The following is a 20,852-nucleotide window of genomic DNA, read 5'->3' as shown; positions in this document are numbered from 1 at the left end:
ATAATTCTGAATGGTAAAATATATCCAAATAAGGCAATAAAATAATAAATCCTCCACCATCGGTTTTTAAAGTTTAAAAATAGTAAAAAAGGTTTCTTTAAAGTAAAATTTTACCTGTAGAAATACCATTCTTCTTCAAATTTTCAACATAATCATTGCCAAAGGAATCCTTCCCAACCTATACAAAAGACAAAAGAATGGGTTTTCTCTACAGAAAGGTGAGAGGATAGATAGACCATCTTTACACAACAGAATTCTCTAATGGAATTTGAATACAACACTTTCTGTGTTGAAGCCTTTTGCCTTATTAATCAACAAATAATACACTAAGAAGTAATAGTAAAAATGTATCAATAGTATTAAGAAACAATAAGAACAGTGTTCTGCAGTTTTCTCCTCCCCTATTACAAAATTTCCCCCTACACCCATGTCACTACATTTCAGTTTTGTTGTACAACCACTGTGCTCCTTTGACATTGAAACTTCCCAGGGATTGTAAAATCTGGATGTGTACTGAATTATTCAGCTTTGAATTGAAAATTTTGACAGCAATTCTGGTGTCCTTCCTAATTGCAGTTCATATTTTGAATTTTGTACTTCAAGTTTCCTTGGTGGAAAAATATCAAACTGTGGCTATAGGATAGAAAGTGATGATAAATATGGCAATTTCTATAATTCTCAATACTAAATGTACTGTTTACAAATTCAACATTCTTTGTTTTCTTTATCCAGCAACAGCAGATCAAGTTGAGTTAGGGAGTCAAGTTATGGTGTATTGTTTTTCTAGCAGCAAGTTAAAAGGCTTGTAATTTCAGCTCCACTAATCCTTTTAGCTGAACAGAATTCTGCTCGCTGTTTATTCAGATTAATACAAATTTCTTTTTGTTACATTATACAAGCTGAACAAAGGAGATGAGGTATATGGAGAAAACAAAATAGTACAACTTGCTTAATGTCACAGTAGCGTATTAAATATATTTAGAAAGCCAACAAAGCTTTTGATTCACCACTTTTAGCCTGTTTTGAGCATGCATAGCTCCTAAGTCCAAGAGTGAGTTGTGTATCTGAGCAGTATCAAAGACTAACCAATGGTACAGGAAGTATTTTTGCAAGAGAAAAAAACATCTTTCAGATTAGGAGTCAAATCAAGATCCTGGTGACGGGTCTAGACAATAAAGGAATTACATGAGGAGCCCTAACTAATAATCCATCTTCTCATAAAACAGCACTACACTGCTGGCAGTGTACTTGAGTTACTAGAAGCACAAAGCAACTGCCTCTACTGGTGGTTGTCAGAAATTTGTCTATTTATGAGCTCAGTCCTTCAGAAAGCTTGGAGAAGGCCTGAGTACTAGGTAGTGATCACAAGAATCAAGCCCTGTGATTCAGAATTCTAAAATTTAAAGTGTCAGGGATGGATGATCCTTCCCCTCACATATTTGATTGCACAACCATGATCTGAAACATGTTTTCATTTCCTACAATTTCTATAAGGGGTTTTCCTAAAGCATTATTAAGGATAGTTCCAATCTTTCAACAAAAGAAGACAGCAATTTAGGTCAGAATAGTCTAACTAGATGGAACATTCCTCTAACACATAAAAAAACCCTAACAACAACCATCAAAAAAAAAACCACAACAAATCACCAAATACCTAAACAAAAAAAACCAACCCAACCCAACAACATTTACTTGGGTCACTGTGTTATTCATTGTTTGCATATTAGAATATTTCTGTATCTCTGACTACTCCCAGCTTGCCAGACAGGGAGGGTTGTCAGAAGCTGCATCTTCTGACTGCTCTAGGCTGGATGACTGCAGTTTAAACCCAGGCTGTGCTAACCTCTGCAGCCTAACAGCTGTACTACCGGAATGTGTTCCACCTGATGATATCACCTTCTCCCTCCGTCACTACTACGAAGCTTCTACAACAAATCTCAGGATTTGCTCAATTATTTTAGCAACAAAATATTTCACAACCCTTTTCCAAAATCTCAACTGAAACTTCCTTCCTTTAGCTCTGGGTCCTACGTGACTGACAGACACCCCTTACTGCTCAACTGTCGCAACAGCTGAGATCAGTCGTAGTACTTTTGCCCGCAGTGAGACATCTCAGTGCCAGAGGGAAGCCCTTGGAGGGGTGTCCATGGAGGATTTTTTCCTCTGGAAACTTTTTTCCATGTTAGTTCATCAGCATCCAACCCAGTTAATCCTAGAGCATTTGAAGGGCTTTATCATTCCATTCAGGCTTTACCCCTAAGAAAGACAGAAGATTAAGCATCAGACTCATTTTAGATTAGGGGTATATGTACTGACCATGTCAAATTATATAACATTGTTTTAAATATTTTCTGCTATTGTACAGACCCTGGTAGATAAAGTATTGGATGAATGGAAAAATAAATGTCTTAGTCTGCTGACCACAGAACATTGTATGTACTGAAATAGCATTTCTTCTTTCTTGAGTTCTTAACAACAGCCATTTGCACAAGCATTATGGTCACACAGTTGGTATATCAGAATGAGTGCAATTACATCAGTATTTTTAATCTGGGTTTTCCCTGCTTAGGACCGTGTTTTCCATGTGGAGCTGGCATCATAACAGCTAGAATTCTAGGAGCCTAGAGAATCAAACTCATCTGTACCTGAAAATTAATTACAACAAAAACATGTATCTCTTGACATTTTTGTCTATTCTATATGCTCTTTTTTATTGGGAGTGTTTACTCTTTCTTGTCATTAGGGAATTAAACAGGTACTAAAGACAAGCATAAGACAGTTATACAAAAGGAAAAAAACCACTGAAAATATCCATCATGTTCTGGGCTGCAGCTGAGATACAGCTATATTCTTACAATGAAGTGAGAATTCGTGTTTACAGCACTTTAACTTAGATTTGGCTTATGGATCATCTAAAGAGAGAAGACTACATAGCATGGTAATGCAGCACTTCCTGTTTCTAAGTAAGAATCAAATGCAGCCGGGGCTTAAACAGAATTTAGTATATGCAATATCAGGCTGGTGATAGCAATGTACAATGAAGATCATTCCAAATTGTTTGTCAGAAGTAAACCAGGACCTTTTCCAGCACATACAATGTCTTTCAGACCAACATCCCTCCACCACCTTAATCTAGGATGTTTAACAGATTTTTTTGGTAACAGTCATGACAAGAAGAAAAAAGAAAACAAATAGTTTGGGGAGTTTGGATTCTCTCAAGAACACTGTTGATTTTTCAGTACTGCAACAGTGTTCTTTTATGAACATGAGTGATCTATTTATTTGCTTAGATCCTTTAGTACCCTGACAGGAATCCTTCACATTTCTCTGTAACTATTCCATCAGTACATTGTTTTACTGTAGGGAGCAAATTGAAGACTGTTACTGTAACACGTATCAATAACTCAGAGTAACAGCGGCCGCTTGCAGAGACATCCAAGCAGGAAGCACTGTTTGCATTTCCACCACCCAAAATCAGTACTTGGTTTTTACATTGAATTCCACAGCATTCTGTGGCATGTCTAGTCATAACTGCAAGCAGTTCTAAAACTCTCTCTCTCAAACCCTCACCAATCACTGGCCCTTTTGTGTCTTAAAGCTCTGAGGTATGAAGAATGCCTTGTCACTTGGTCAGAGATGTCTACCTCTACTCTTGTTGAGGACATCCTCTGTCTAAATTATAGTTCTCCTAAGAGGATGCCACACTCCAACAGAACATCTGTCTAGTATTAATACTGATTTCATTCCCTGAACTTCAGACTGTAGGAGCAACTCTTGCACTTCTACTGGATAAAAAATGTCAGGAAATATGACCAAAACAGAAGCACGTTTCTGAGCACTGTGCGTGTGTGTGTGAGAGAGTATGTGCATGTGTGTATGAGGAGCAATCTGGCTTAAAGAACCACTGAATACTTAAGATCATTTGTTGAAGTAAGAATAATTTAATTGTAGAGACTCATTCAGCAAGAAAGTTTATACTATGTCTCATTGACCAATGCAGACATAGAAGAATGTATATGATATGAGACTTCTATGAGATAGGACCATTTTGTGAGGTAATAAAGTGTCATTTTAAAAAACTAAATATTAACTTTTAAAATTAAAAAAAACCCCTGGTAACATTTATAGATATCAAGTCATTCTCTGCTGTTTCTTTTCTCCAATAAATACACAACAGAAAGAAGAAAGAAGGAAAGAAAGAAAGAAAAGAGAGAAAGAAAGAAAGAAAGAAAGAAAGGAGACTAGATTTTACTGAAATAACAAAAATATGTTTTTGAAAAAAAAATTAGAAAATAGAATAGCTACTAGATTTTATTATGAATGCATATGTTTCCATTGCACCAAGCAAAGGCTAGACCATTAAAAAATAAAGCAAAATTCACACTTGCAGTGGAAAAAAACCCCTTTAACATTTAGCAGAAAATGTTAGCAAGAAATTCACTGCCAGTTCATCTTGTACTTGAATCTGATCGTTCTTGAATGCAAAGATGATCAAATATACACAATATCACAGAAGCACAAACATTGCCAATATAAAAAAAAAACCCCACAGTAGAACAACTAGTGATAACAACCCACAGAAATGCTTGCAGGTGTAATCTAGATTTAAAGCCAACATTCTTTAGTCTAAATATTGAATTGGAAAACCAGTGAGAAAGGCTTCCTTGAGATGCTTCCAGTACTTCTCAAAAAATCCCTGACAGACAATGATCCAACAAATTTAGCATCCTCCCCAGCTATGGTAAAAACCAAAGTACGTCCAGTCAATTTGAAGTTTCATCCACAGTTAGCACAGGATAGACAATAAAGTAACAGAGAGAGAAAATTTGATCTTAACCGTAGTAATGATCACTCAAAACTTATAATGTTTAATGACAAAAATCAAAGAAAAGCATTGCAAGAATATAGCATCTGCCAACTTGAATCAGCCCCATGGTCTGTGAGCCATTCTTTAGAACTGCTGTATACCAGATGTTTCAGAAAAGCAGGCAAAAATATCCCATAGCACACAAAGGCCCTAGAATTTGGACATGAACATGTCGTCTTAATCTCAGGTAATGAGATAATGATTTAACCCTCAAAGCACAAAGTTTTACATTCCTCCTCAAATTTGAAGTGCTGATTGTTGTAACAGTGGGGAACATAAAGAGGAGGGGCTAATCAAGATTACTTGAATTTTGAACATCTCTAAGTCTCTCCAATTCTCTTTTCCATGATACATCAATCTAAGTTTTGCAATCCTTCTCTACATGCAATTCCTGCCAACTAGTCTGGTTCTGGCAGTGTTCTTAAAACAGCCTCCTCCATGCTTAAATTTATAGCTGAAATAAGAAAAAGAAAAGAGAATTAGAGAGGGATTAAAAAAAAATCTAAAAAGACATCTAAACCTTTTGTTTAAGTGATCAAAAGTTTTACTGGAACTTGCACGAATATTTAGTTCAGCTGTAATTCAAGAGCAAGTCAGTGCTTACCTTGCAGATCAGTGAGGTGTTGGCCCCAAGTCGAGCAGACTGGACACACTGGTTGGCTCCTTTCCCACCAAAACCAATGAAAAACTTATGTCCAAGGACAGTTTCTCCAGCTCTTGGCAATCGTGTAGTAAGGCTATTCCAATTAAAGCAATATTTACATATATTAGAGGCTGAAAATAACAAGTATCTTCAAATTAAGAGTTACATTCTTATAATCCTAAATGGCTCAACAGTCAGCCAGCAAGACTAAAAAATACTCAAAAGACCTTTTAGGGTCTCTATTCCACATCCCACTTGTTCAAGTTTATTCCTTATATGCCAGCCAGTCAAGCTTCTTGTTTATTACTTGATAAAGGGATTGAATTTCTTTCGTTCATGTTCCATGTTTCTACAGGAAATGAAGCACTTGACCCCTCATTCTGATTCTCCAGGGCTAACTCAATACAGATAAATAATAAATCTATAGGTCTCACTGCTCATGGCATTTCAACTGTAACATTCAGCTCAAGTTTACATATAGTTCTTTTAATTCCATTACATCTAATTAAACCTTCCTGAACCATCCTTGAGTAATTTTTCACTCTGTTGGTGTTTACACCCCTCAGAATTGTAATCGTTACCAAAATCGTCCTCCCCTCTGCTGTCACTCAGGCACACTGTACATATTTAACATTTTTCTTTTTTAAGTTTTTCTCTTACAAATCAAGCTTTACAACTTCTCAGCATTTTGTTGTTTCTTGAATGCAATCCAATTACATTTACATTCTTCTGGGGATGGGTGCCCAGAACCAGATGCACTAATACAAGCCGAAAGCCATCAGAAGTATATTCTGGTTTCATTTCCATTTTGGAAAAAGGAAAACAAAACTGTAATTTTGTTAACCCTTCCAGATGCTTTGCTATCTCCAGGAAAAGTTGAAAGGAATAAAAAACACTCCTGAGACTATTTGGAGGAATTTCTCTGAATGCAAAAGACTACCTGACTTTTGTCGCATCTATTAAAGTACATAACTCAAAGATTCATTTACAACACTCGACCAAAATTTCCACCTCCTTGAGCCACACATTCCAGGTATAAGGCTTAAAAATGTAAATTTTAAATCTCTTAAGCTCCAAACAAGTTCACAACACATGGGAATGGAAGGTATCCTATGGTGTAAATACTAGCAACCTGCTCAGTCAATGACAGTTACCTCAGACAGGTTTCCAGAAGTCTGCAGGATAGAAGGGGAACACGGGGAAGGAAGGGGAGTAAAATAATGCAGAAGAATCTGCCCTAATGATGAAGAGATTAACTTCAGCTCTGCTTGTCAACTTATAACATCTTTTTACTAATAAACCTTTTAACAGCTTCAAAATTCAAAAACTGAGTTCTGGACTCCTCAGTACAAAAGAGACATGGAGCTCCTGGAGCAGATCCAGTGGAGGGCATCAAAGAGGATTAAGGGACTGAAGTATCTCTCTTATGAGGAACGGCTGAGGAAGCGAGGCTTTTTCAGCCTTGAGAAGAGGCAACTGAGAGGGGATCTCATCAAAGTCTCTAAGTATCTGAAGGGTGGGTGTCAAGCGGATGGAGCCAGGCTCTTCTTGGTGGCGCCAGGCAATAGGACAAGAGGCAATGGACAGAAACTGATGCACAGAAGGTTCTACCCAGACATGAAGAAGAACTCTACTCTGCAGGTGACCAAGCACTGAAACAGAACCAGAAAGGTTGTGGACTCTCCTTCACTAGAGATATTCAAGAACTGCCTGGACGCAATCCTGTGCAATGTGCTCTAGGATGACCCTGCTTGAGCAGGGAGGCTGGAGGAGATGACTCACTGTGGTCCCTTTCAACTTCAACCATTATGTGATTCTGTGAAAATCGCCAGTTCAGAACAAAAGATTAGATATTAGGAAGAAATCCTTTAATGTGGGGATGGTGAGACACTGGAACAGGTTGCCTGGGGAGGTGGTGGATGCCCCAACCCTGGCATTGTTCAAGGCAGGGTGGAGAAGGCCTTGAGCAACTGGTCTAGTGGGAGATGTCCCTGCCCATGGCAGGGGAGGTTGGGAGTAGGTGATCTTTAAGGTTCCTTCCAACCCTGAATGTTCTATGATTCTATACTTCTGCACTAGGCAATCACTACAGATTGTTTTTTGACTTGATATGAAGAATACCTCTGAGCTTATGCTGTAACTTTCGGGGCATAAGGGTGTTTGCAGAATCTCATGGAATTAATGACAGAGCAGAGCCTAATTCACTGTAATTGTTCAGGAGAAAGCAAATGTTTTTTTCTCCCTCTAATTTTCAATTCCAGTATTCATCAGTTCAAAGGTTTAAGATCATTAAAAAAATCAAGAAAACCCAAAATGAATCTAGCAAAGTCAAGTAAGTCCCAAAGTCCCAGAAATTAAGATTTTGGCTTTGAAGGAGTTGTTACATGTCTGTGCTTCATCAGTAGTTACAGTTTCTAGAGAGACCCAGGTACGTAAGTAGGGACATCCACTAGCAAAGCACCCCAGATTTTAGTGCGAGGGTACAGTACACAGCTGGTAGGTTTATTTTGTGTGGGTGACCACAGATAAACCCCAAAAGAATCACACATTCAGCTAATAGCACTCATTTCCAGAGAGGCAGAGCTGGAAACATTTTGTTGGGAAATGTTTAAACAATTTTAAATAAAAATTAACAGATTTTTAGAAATATACTTGTACGTAGCTCATATACATATATATATATATATGGAAAGGATTGCTAAGTTATAACTGTTTGCCCACAGCCAGCATCTGAATAGCTGTACAGTTTCAGGCAACAAGGTGTAACAATAAATAGTATTGATAAATAGTAATAGATAAATAATGTTCAGTAATGGTAACGTGTAATTTATCACCATTTTCACCACTGGAAGCCAAGTAGAGATGGTTGGGGAGCAGAGAGTGAAGGCCACAAAACTTAGCTGAGGAAGCTCCTCTTCAGCCAGTGCCCGGGTACTGCACACACGCGTCTAAAATTCTGTGCCATCCAGTAAGGAAGGGATGTTTCACCCAGCCTTGGTAATAAATACTAACAGCAGCTCTTGTATAATTCCTTTCATCCACAGATCTCACTACACCTTAAAAAGCAGAACGACATCATTATTCCTGTTTTGCAGGTATGGAACCTAGTCAAGGCATTTTGCCTTTTCATGCCTTGGGTCAGTCAAGAAGCCAGCGGCAAAACCAAAATAAGAGATCAGCTGAAACCACTAGCTCATACTGTCTTCTCATTTAAATTCTGCAGTATGAAAATGGTATCAAGTCTCGATTTATTTTCATTCCTCGGGTTGGTTTTTTTTCAAAGATTATAGCTTTTTCTAAACAGAATTTTCTTCCACAAAAAGCTAATACATTTTTAGACAAAGATTAACAAGTGTGACACCCCAGCACACTTCTGTTAATAGCGCTGCTCAGAGCTCATATGCATTTTCAAGACGTACGTTCAACCATAAATATTGTTGTTTTAACAGTAGCCAGACTATGACTTGATTCTTCTCTCTTTTATGTTGGCATCAACATGCAACTTCAGTGGAAGCATCATAATTTCAGTAGTGAAAAAACAGGCTTGGTGAGAGGAGAACCTGGGCCTCAGTGCTTCAAGCAGCATGGCATAACAACTGCTTGTGGGAATCAAACAGCTTGTGGAAGATGGGGATATGACCTTTTTTATTGTGTTGATGGAAAGGCAAAAGGCAAAGGGCAAAGGATCAAGGTGGAATAGTGATTTATAATTAGCCAATTCTAAAAATAGGCTAAAACAGACTAAGCAAGAACAAGCAGCAGGTTCCTGTAGTTCACTGGAAACAAACACTTCACCTTACTTCATTTTAGGCATGATTGCCAGACCAGTTCTCCACTCCAGAAGCCTATTTTTATTTTCCATATTAAACAAATTCAGAGAACTGATCTATATATAAGCCTGGAGGTTTCACTTTCACTGAAACCAGCATTTAAGATTTTTTTTTTCTAATATAATGCTATTCTCTCATCATTTAATTCTGCAACTATACTAACTTCTGATTCACATCAGACAATTTTAATGAGCATTTCAGGCTTCTGTCAGAAGCAAGCAGTGATGAGTAATCTGTATGATTAAGAAACCCTAAAAATTCTTGGCTTACTGATGGTGCCACAAAGAATACTCAAAATAGCCTAAAAGTGATGAAACAGCTAATGTTACTCCAAAACCAGGCTAAATAAGTTAATTAGAAAAACTGTCACACGGGCTTTCAGAATTGTTACATAAAATGTTTTGTAAAGCCATTTACAACTTTGACGTAATTTGAAAACACTGACCTGAAAAACCCAAATAAGCTACTATTCAACAGACTTCTCTTTGCTTATGTGACAACTTCTGATCAGCTTTGAGGGGATAAATGGTGCAAAGGATACTAAGCTGCCATGTCTTATGAACAGCCAGAAACTAAATTTGAAAATCCCCAACACTTATTAGATGTATAATAAAATTACTGTATGTTTTACAAACTGTACATTGTATTACTGAATTGTATTTATAGAGGAAAGTTCAGATTGAAACATCCTGAATTACTTTGGATACTACAAACAAGGAATATAATCACTCAGAATTTCAACTGAGTTTTTACAAAATGTAAAGCATAGAGCAATGCTGCCCACATTTGTTCGTGACAAATGAAGAATTGTACATCCACTTACGTTTCAGGGGTTTGGGATGAATAAAGGTACACACATAAGAGTTTCACCACCGCAATAACTTTAACCCTCTCTTCCAGTAAGTGCGTGCCACAAGTTCCCTTAGAGGCTAGAGCTGATTAGCATTTGTATTTTCACACAGACATCCCTTGGGAAGGATGGCATTAAAACCAGAACAGAACCCTTTACTACTGTGTTGAAGCACTGAATCAGAGGTGAAAGCAGAACATACTGAGTCATTAATGACCCTTTCCCCGGTAATCTGGGTTTTCTTGAAAAGTTCCCATCTAAGCAGTGACTAGATCATATTCGGAAAGTATGAAGAATGAAGAAAGGGAAAGGGAAAGATGTATATTAAGCAGCATTTGCATAAATTAATCCTGAAATTAATCATTCCGATTCTTGACACCTACCCAGTGTCTGTTCATTGTTTTCAACACACGAAAGTACTACAAACATGTATTACTGCCGTTAGCTTAAGCTGATGAGAAACCATGCCTTCTCCTCGGCAGCATTTTCCCACTGTTTCTCTTGCATTGCTTTTATTGCTTATGGAGTTTTCTAATTCAAAATGTTTTTTTTCAGAAGGTAATTTTAATTTGGATCAGCAAATTTGTCCAACTTACTGTACAGCAGCCAGGGTGAGCCAGAACCCGGAGGCCTGAAAAAGTGAGGGGATGAGCAGGAGAGCCTCTGCTGGCAGCAGTACACCCAGAACTGCCCCAAGCCAAAGTTGGAACTTATATTTGATACTACTTTGTGTGTTGAAAACAGTGAATGCTATGCAGCTAAGGTTTACTTAAGTAGTACAATATATTTAGCTTATTAGATATATTGAAGAAAAGCATAAAGTATCGTATTTTTCTGAGAAATGACATGCACAAAAAAGGAAAATAGAAAAGCCCATGAACATTTTTCTCAAAAAAAGCCCCAATAATATTCTCATCAGGCAAGTCAGAGGAGAAGAGAATTTGTACATTAGAGATCACATTACCTAAGATGATTGTCATTTAAATAGTATCAAAAGAAACATTCAGATTTTTTTTAATTCCTCAAGAAAGGTGAAGATGATCAGAAATATGAAAATAGCAGCAGAAATACTGAATTTAAAACTTACTTAATAAAAAGGAATATAATGTAAAGGTCTAGAATTTAGCTTTGATTCTGTTCTCCTTGCATTACTGAACAAAACTCACTCTTTCTCCCCTTCTGGGAATTCCCTAGAATGGGGAAAATCCCAGTGAGATTAGAGTAGGTGTAACTAGCCACTGTCTAGTACATATAATTTACTGGCCTTTCATGGTTCTCAGAACTGAACAAATACAAAGGAGAGAATAATTCTTGTCTCTAATATTAATACAACATTGTGGTGAAAAAGTCTCAGACCTCTTTTGGATCTGGCTTAACATTTTGGTTTAGCCTTGGTCTGTTTTGTCTAGTTTCATTTTGAAGATTTGAACATGTGCTATGGGAAAGTATCCATAACACACAGGCAAAAAGACCACAATCTTTTCAAAATCTGATGTTCTTGACTCATTTATGTTTTCACCCCTTTTAATCATCCACTAAAACATCTTATTGTAAAGTAGAAAACTTCCAAGATTTCTAAAAAGATTACCTCAGGAATTTAGTTAACTACAGCTTGGTTTAAGCATGGAGCAATCTGGTTCTAGGTTTGTAGCCTCCCTTCAGATCTTTAATGACTGAAAACCAACTACAAATCACAGAAAATCTCTATTTTTTCTTCCTCCTATGTCCCTGAACATGACAAGGTTTTCTTGAAAAAAAAAAAAAAAAAAAAAAAAAAAAAAAAAAAAAAAAAAAAAAAAAAAAAAAAAAAAAAAAAAAAAAAAAAAAAAAAAAAAAAAAAAAAAAACAACAACAAAACTTTTCAGACAATTAAAATACTTGCTTACTGCTTGGATGTTTGATAGTCTGGCTTCTCTCTCTAGCCCACAGTAATGAACACTGCAGAAACACTACCCAAGCTGGTATCAGGCACAATAATTGATGCTTAATTAGAAGCCTTTTTTTGCAGGACAGTGCTGAAGAAGAGTGAGATCCAAAAGTTTTACCCCATTACTCATTCAGAGTTTTTTTTTAAACCTGTTTTACATCAAATACAGTTTGTCACCACAACACAAAAAAGTGAATGATGAATTGGTGCAAAGCAGCAGGAATCTGTTCAATCAGTTTTTCCATGAAGAAAATATGTATTTTATGAAACACAAATATATATATATTTTAATAGACAAATGGTTTTGTAGATCACATTACTGAGTACGTAAATAACTGTAGAAAATCTCTAGCAAGGTAGAAAATTAAATGAATGGCTGTAGCGAGATGTAGGAAGGTCATAAGGGTCACATCTTCTTATATGTGCAATCACAGTCTCAATTTAAAAAGAGTGAAACTTGTAACACATAGAATGAGACGTCCACAGCACTGTAAGAACTTCAACAAACATTTTTGTTGACCCTTTGTGCAGAATCAAATGTTACCCTCCCAGATATTAAAAGACAAAACAAATATAAAGGCATCCAGATGAATGCCCTGAAGCATTTACGGTAGTGCACTGTACTGCATTTCAGTGAAGTTACGATATCAACAGGACATCAAAATTCCTGAATTATACTACGAATATGAAATCTTCAACTCAGTGAAGTTATTTATTTGACTAATTACCAAAAGTAAAAAGCTTTCTCGTGGAACAACAAACCTGTAATAATTCCTCACACCATCAGCAGTTAAATTTGGGGAAAAGGTGGACACGACATTGATGAGTTCATAATCTGTGGAATGTTTAATTCTGAAGTTGAAGGTCTAAAGAGATTTAAAAACTCAAACAAAAATAAAGCTATCTTCTCTCAGCAAACATTCCATCATTCTTACCAAACATCTGTTTTGTATTTAAGAAAGATTGTGGAAATTTTCAGAATTGCTACTCTCTAGCTTTATTTGCCTCCCACGTTGTTCTTCATTGATGTCTCTCGATTACATTATTTTTGGAATGGCAGTTACATAATTATTTTCAATGCAATCTGATGGCAATGTTAGAATACACTGTCTCTGAAACACGCTGTGCTCACCCAGGACTGAAGCAGGCTGCCTACAGTTCCTGAGCAGAACATTATATCATGATGAAATACCAGGGCTAAAGTAGAAAAGAAACCCAATACAAAACAAAACAACCTTTGCAACCCAAGCAAAGAGCAATCTTTATATGCCCAAGGATAGATTAACAAGACATGTGAACATTAATCTTTTCTATACCTCTTAAAAAAAGGATTTATCAGACAACAAAAACAAAGTGGAAATAACATGGCTGATTCAATAGGCCACAGGGTCCTTGTTCTTGTCATCATGTTTTTTTATATACTGGTAAATCAACAAAGTGATCTGTGCTTCTGCTTTGCTATCATACAGAAAACAGGGTACCAACCATACAAAATCTTGCTGTCCATCTTTTACAGGTAATAAATAATCTCCCTACACCATTAAGTACCGGTATTTTGCACACAAGCACATTGTGCTTTCTAAATTATAATATTAGGAGCAACATCATAGATGTGTTCCCACTATACAGTCGTCAAGGCAAAGTAACAGTGTGGTCCAAAAATTAACAATTTTTTTCAATGAGATGTTGTTCTAAAAGCATAGGAATTTTGACAAGTAAGATATCTTTCATCAAGTTCGTAAGTATAGTGCTTCTTACAGAATCCATATGGGTCATGAATTAAAAGTATAATCAAAACAATACTTTGTTTACGTATACTTAATCAGTGTATCATAGATAATGAATGCAATAAATATATTTAAATATATTTATATTTATTATATGGGAATAGAATAGAATAGTTCAGTTGGAAGGGACCGACAACTACTATCAAGTCCAACTGCCTGACCACTTCAGGGCTAAATTTTTGGTCAAGTTTTTACTTTGAAACTATCTTGCTGCCGATTCACTGATATAAAAATTGTTCTCTGAAGTTCAATCTAATTATAGGGGCATCAAATAAAATCTTGGATTACAGTAACGTTAAGGCTTGTAGGGCAAAGATGAGAATGTGCAGGGTGTGTGGGGGGGTGTGTGTGGGCTTCGCTGGCCAAGGTTAAGTCTGCTGAGACAGGTTGGAATCTCCTCTAGGCAAGTACCTTTACCTTTTTCGTGATTTAAGTTCTCTTGGGAAAAGTAGATCCTTAAATACCAGAAAGAAAGGTGTAATTCTGTATAATCCTGGATTCTGATGCCTACCAATGGACAACTCCTATGTCTCCATTAAAGCACGGAATTTAATGAGCAACAGGGAGTAAAAACTGAAGAAAAATCTGCTCTTTTTGCTGCCTCTATATGGAGTAATATGAGTTCCAGAAAAAACGCTGCTTTTTCCCAACAGGTCATTTTTTACTTTGCCTTTTCTGGGAAAAAAAAAGAAAGAAAATGTATTTTAAAAACGATTGAACAATACTAACAGGATATTCCCCATGACTAATACTAGCAGGATCAGACAATCAGAAGGAAGGTATATTCACTCTCATTACAGCTAAGAACATGGAAAATGCCTGTCTTTTCACATGAGTACTGAACTTGCTTATCCTTTATTTTCGGTTCTGACCAAAGTTTTTTTCTTTCTGCTGTTTATACTACCAAGGTTTATGCATTTTCTACAAACAGGGATCTGAAAGAACACAGGAAGTACAGCAAGTGATGGATAGAATAAATTAATGAAACAGAGTTATGATTCTTTGAAAGCAGAAGTTATCTTTTGAGAGATGAGAGGCAGGAAAAGACCAATACAGATGAGAAGTACACTGTAAGAATGTCATGTAGAAAGACAAAAAGAAGAGGCGAAGGCAACTAAGGGGAAATTTCATGGTTCAGGGATGACATGCTAGTAATCTAGTACAGGAAAAAAGGAGAAAAATATACTAAATTCAGAAATGGAAAGGAGAATAAAACACAGAAGAGAACACACTGATATATTCAGGAACATTACCACCTTCTTATTTTATAATTAGTTGTCACAAAGATCAACGTGTTCTATAAAGCTGCACCTACTTAGGCAGCATACTAGTGAAAAATAATTTTGTATTTTCTTCAGGCTCAAAGTACATGATACAAGGATCCTTAAGGGAGTCAGGATGTCAGCATCAAATAACTTACTGCAGCTTGATATAGGACCTTACAACTGGAGCCATATAAAACAAGCAAACAAAACCTTACTGGTAAGCTCCTTTGGAAAGAACAGCTCAGACAGCTCCTAGAGGCAACATAATATATATGCCTGCCTAGAGCGTTTTACACAAATTTGTTACCATTGACTCTGTACGATTTTTATTGCAGCTTTTGATTTGTGCCAGCAGCTCTTTACTGTCAAGAGTACTGAAATTCACCCAAAGATATTTATGTCTAGAAATGAATCTAGGAAAATGGTTATTTCCATTAACAGTACAGCCAGTAAGTAATTCATTAACAAGACAGAACTATTAATCATACCATTCTGTTGCTCACAAAGGAGGAGAAAATACAATATCCTCGGTGCTGGGTGTTAAAATATAGTGCCTAACAATTTCTTATTGTGACAAACACTTTCAAAGGAGTTCCTTTAGACAAATTCCCATTTGACCGTACAGACTCTTGTGCGTCAAACACCTCCAGATTGAAATGGCAAGAGATGTTTTATTTTAAATAGTCAAAAAGAATTTCCAGCAACAGTAGGAAAATAACCAAATCAATAAAAAAACTGTGGGAGTTACATGGTAATAGCATTCCTTGGGGCTAGAAATTATAGATATATTCATAACATAATATTCCATCTGTGTCATTGGGATACAGCAGAAGCCCAAGGAATACCCTGGAGTACTGACAATGCCAGTGCTCCGTGGATTGCCATTTTGCATGCTATTTACTTGGAACTGCTCAGATGCCTAAGAACTCTACAGAGAGCAAAAGGCAACAGTTGTTCTATCTGTAAAGTGGGATGTTACAATGTGAAGCTGTGGTCGTATCCTACAGTGCATTCCTGAGATAAAATGTCATCCTTCTGTAGTGGAAATGAACACAACCCCCTTACTCTGCATGCTGATATTGGGCAATTGGTAAATAAACTTTTATCCCAACAGCCTCTTCCCTGATCGTAACGTTATTGTTTCCTGACTTTTCATTTTCTTCTAAGAGAGGTATCGCTCTGGGTTTTCCAAGGACAGATGAAGCCTCAGCCCGAATGCAGAATGATGGGGAAGCTGCACACTCAGGAGGTGCTGTAACTTCACCTGAAATAAGGGCCAGGTCTGTTACAGCATTAGTAATCTCAGTTTCCAAAAACTACATATAGTAATTTTGTCTATCTGTCTTTTTATTCCATCCTGATTCCATTTGCACAAATGACTATGGGAAATGGAACTTCTTTCCACTGTAAATCACTAACATGGTAATAATTTTGGGAAGAACGCTTTCACATCCTAGACTTTCTGTGAAACTGGACACGTGCAAGTCCTAATACACACTTAGGGCACACCATTTCAACATTTTTTTCCTAATGGTCTTACCCAGATTGATTGAACAGATATTTTATGAGAGTTCAGTTCTGTTAGGTGGGAAAACAGACAGGTTGAAATGTGCAGAGGTGTTGTGTATTTCTGAAATTAAAGTACATTAATAAAAAAGTATTATAAATTTTGTCTCATGTGGCAATATGTTGACTGACAATGTTCTTTCTCTATGAATTTTCATCTGATGTCTTCCCCCTTTCTCTTCACTCTTGTTTAGGAAAGTCTACTTTCTTGGCTTAAAAATTCTTAAGTATTTGAAGTAAATTATGTTGTAAATCCACCGTTCTCATCTTGCAGCATTAGCAAATGTTCTAGCACTGGACACTATATTTTAAATGGATGAATTTTCTTTTGCCATCACAGTGTTGAAACTGGACTCTGCTGTCAGCAACCCATTAGAAAGCATGTACATCCTTAGGAAGGCTGAACAAAGAGATTCAGCTACTGATAGCTGGCAAATAGGACACCCATTAAAAAGATGAAAAGACTTATGATCACGTGATTTTCCTTTTGTGGGTAGTGTCTAATAGCTTACTGACCTCCAAAGGTGAAAAATGCCAGCCTAATGAGAAAATCGGCAATTTTGTGAATCTTTAAGTCAAGCATTTAAGTAGCCCTGAATAACAAAACCATAAGGAGTAACAAGGGTTTCAGACAAGTGTTCTTTGCCAGGCGAGACAACACAAGATGGAGTAACTGATTTTCTTCTCCCATTAGGAAAATACACCCCAAAAACACATCACCTGCTAGGATCAAAATGTTTCTGGATTCATTTACTCCATTACCCAAGTGAACTCTCTAGAGAATTAAGCAATAGTTTCCCAGCTTCACATGGACTAAACCTAAAAGCTTGGTAAACACTAGTTTTATCTCACAAACCATAATTTTTAATTGCTAACACACATAGGAAAGGCATAATCCTCCACTGATGATATCATAGTCTACTGCCATGGAAATGACTGCAGTATCATAAACACAGGTTTCAGATGACCTCACTTTCATAGGAAAGAGGGAAATTTCACTGGAATGTGAATGACATAGGGAATAAAAACACATAGATACTATACAGTGAAAAACTCTCTCACTAGCCAATTAAAATATGGAAGATGAAGATGACAACTAGACTTGCAGCTGAACAGAAAAAGGGTTCTCCTGCCCAAACACTGTGTTACTGCTTATGAGTCTTTGAACAGAGAGCTCTCTGAACTCCTGTCAGGGTTCCCCTTTGTAAGTTCACTACACCAGAGAGGAGTGAAAAATCCCTGCCCTGACAGGCTTACAGTTTAACCACAAGAACATGAACAAAGTACGGCTATAAGAATACAATGTAGGATCTCAAAACAACATTGTAGCTGGAATGCTTCCTAGAATGAGTAAGTACTTCAGAAGTGGGAGGAAGAGAACTCCACAGTCTCTTGAAGCACACAAAATAAGATGAAGTCAGACACAAATGCAGAAGTACAATCTCAGTGTGGCAAGTGCTAAGCATTTTGGCATCGGCTCAGGAAAATACATATATTTAACCTTCAGCTCTGAAGTATTCTGAGGCATCAAGCAACTCAAGCATTGGAAGCTGAAATTTGTGTGTAAGCTTTGTGTTGCCATGAGCTGGGAATGTTGAGCACTGTGCTGGACCCCAAATTGAGATGAGACAAGAAGCTTGAACCAAGAACAGGGCGTGGAGAAATGCAGAAGGCGATAATGATCTCACTTAAGTAGAACCTTTCATCTTGAAGGATCTCAAAGCAATTTACAAACTCAAACAGACCAGACACTGCAGCTGGTAGGAACAGAAGCAGACAGCTGGGAACTCGTTCATGAGAAGGAGGAGGTAACAGAGGCCAGTGCCATATCTTCCAAAATGCTGGTGCTGGGAGAAGATAGCAGGACTAAAACAGAGCTTTTCCATGGTCCTTGCCATGCAGCCATGTGAGAAAATTGCAGTAAGCAAGCAGGCAGGAAGAGCTGACAGAAAGCGAAGGAAGAAACAAGGCGCCTCTGGACAGCAGGGGACCTGTCACTGTTAGGACTGTAGTTTTCCTGCCTTTTATCTCAACTTTGACTCCACAGACTCTTCACACTTTCTGCAGTAAAACCTTAGGTCTTTCCTACCACCTTTGCCATTTTTAACACCTTCCTCCAATTCTCTTTACCTTTTCCCTATCTTTTTACAAAGCAAACTGCCCTTCTTCCTGTCCTCAAACTCTAAATTGTTTTCCAATGTACAGTAAGGCAAATAGTGCTACTCCTGGTGACTGGGAAGCCATAGAAATTACTTCAGCTATGGCACTCATGTAGTACGGGCCTGACTGTAGTACCACAAAGGGTATTCTTTAGCTCAAAACCACTACTAAATACATACTATTAAAACTTAACTAGATAAACAAGTCTAAAGAACAAGAGGCATATTAGTTATTGCTGAAATGGAATTGCCTCTGGAAGAAAAGACAGTGCCTAATTACAGTAGACAGTAGAGTAGGACACAAAATGAAGGTACCAAATGAAAGGGCAGGGACATTTCAATTAAAGAGAATCCAGAAAGCAACATTTTTTTTGCACTTAACTTGAAAGACATTGTGTGACCAGATTCACATTCATATTTCCCGAGACTTTTAAAACTTCCTCCATTTCCATTTAGTAAGGGGAGGAAAAAAAAAAGTTTTCATGGATAAGAGCCAAAGACAAGGGCTGAGCAGGTGTTCTAGTACCACCAGTCCTTCTCAGAGAGGGCCCACAGCATCCTCTGTGGCACAAACAACAGTTTCTTTCAGAGGGTGCCAGCTGGGATCAATGGTGCACTGTCTCTCGCTTGGGGTTCATAACCTTAGTTGCAAATCCAGCTCTTGTAATGGGTTAAAAAAAGGCCCTGGTGGCCTTGCCCTAGTTATTTTGTGTTAATTTAAAAAGCGCCCAAGCAGACATTTTCCCTCCTTTTTCCTCTTCAATATTTTGTCATTTTTTGTTAGCGGAACTTTGTTGGAAGCTTTTCAGGTGTGGAGTATAACACCAAATACTTTTAACACGCCAGAACATTAAACTATGTCTCACCCTAAAATAAACCATCACTCAGATTTTGCTGGGGGACAACAATCTAATTTCAGTTTACAGTAGTGAAAAGCTTCTTTGACATGAATGAGCTTGGATCAGGCCCCACATCAGCAGTGTCTCGGCCACTAGAGATATTCAAAAGCTGTATATGCACAGAAGACAATTTTCTTAGTGAATGCCATTACTGAAGATTTCATCAACTTGATTCTTATCCCATTTTTCTTTTCGGGGCCCCAAGACACAACTTTCTTCCTGCTATGCAAGAGAAGGCAAAGAGAAGTTTATCTAAACCACATTTAGGTCCTCCAAAATCAGAGCAGAATTTCAAAATGCTGAGCCTGTGCATCCAGCCTTTACTATGCACCCAGACTTTGCTAGGTCAGAAAACAAGACAAGGGGCAGACAGCACTGGTTCTGAAATCAAGCCCAGATTTTTCACCTTTACATAAATGAAACAATTCACAGATGACACATTCTCTCATGCCTTGATGCCTTTCTCTGAATCCAGAAGATTAATTTCCTCAACTGGACTAAGCTTGTATTCCTTCACAATTGTGCTTTCCCATGCTGCTGGCAATGGCAGATTGACTAGAACGAGGAGTGGCTGCTGCAGGGGAAGCATTACAGATAAAAACAAAAACACAAATGAAATTAATCTGAAGGATTCTAGAACACTTTGCTGCTAGGAGAAGCTGAAGAGCAGAAAAAAAATATTAAAACAAGACAAAACCATTAAAGTTGGTGACTGTGCGTGCAGGAGAAATGGTGGAAATGAGAACATGTGTGAGATCTGGAAACAAAGCAAAGAAGAAAATGAAGTCATATGTGAGATTTCCTCTGATCACTCAAAAGAAATGTAAGAAAATTCCTCTTCATATTCCCACCAAAACCTCCTGAAATTATTGTTCCAAATAACGCATTTCTAAAAAAGAAAGTGCATACATAGCTTTGGATCACGGACATTTCTAATGTGCCAATGAGCCATTTACTTGAGCACTTCAGCAGACAATAACCACCACTAGAGACTTAAGATGAAGACATAGGATCTCACTAGAGGAGATGATACCTTTGCTATTTGGTCCAGGCAGAGGT

The 20,852-nt window shown here is 37.4% G+C and overlaps 1 protein-coding gene across 3 annotated transcripts in view; it reads right to left on the bottom strand.

The window, feature by feature from the left end:
• Positions 1-20,852, bottom strand: part of RBKS (ribokinase) — a 76,252-nt gene that overhangs the window by 50,919 nt on the left and 4,481 nt on the right. For all 3 annotated transcript variants that reach the window (XR_005562727.1, XM_039379117.1, XM_027748888.2), the window contains exons 2-3: positions 5,472-5,604; positions 115-178 (exon numbers count right to left, since the gene is read on the bottom strand). Coding sequence is in view for 2 of the 3 variants with exons in the window: in XM_039379117.1 (XP_039235051.1) it covers positions 115-178; positions 5,472-5,604 (197 nt within the window). In the remaining variant the exon portion in view is untranslated. The remainder of the gene's footprint in view (positions 1-114; positions 179-5,471; positions 5,605-20,852) is intronic.

This window comes from Pipra filicauda, unplaced genomic scaffold (genome assembly GCF_003945595.2).
Source record: "Pipra filicauda isolate LSUMZ 115617 unplaced genomic scaffold, ASM394559v2 scaffold156_size1729456_pilon, whole genome shotgun sequence".
Lineage (NCBI taxonomy): Eukaryota > Metazoa > Chordata > Aves > Passeriformes > Pipridae > Pipra > Pipra filicauda.
Note: the sequence above shows the minus strand (reverse complement) of the source record. Positions and strands in the feature narration are given on the sequence as shown.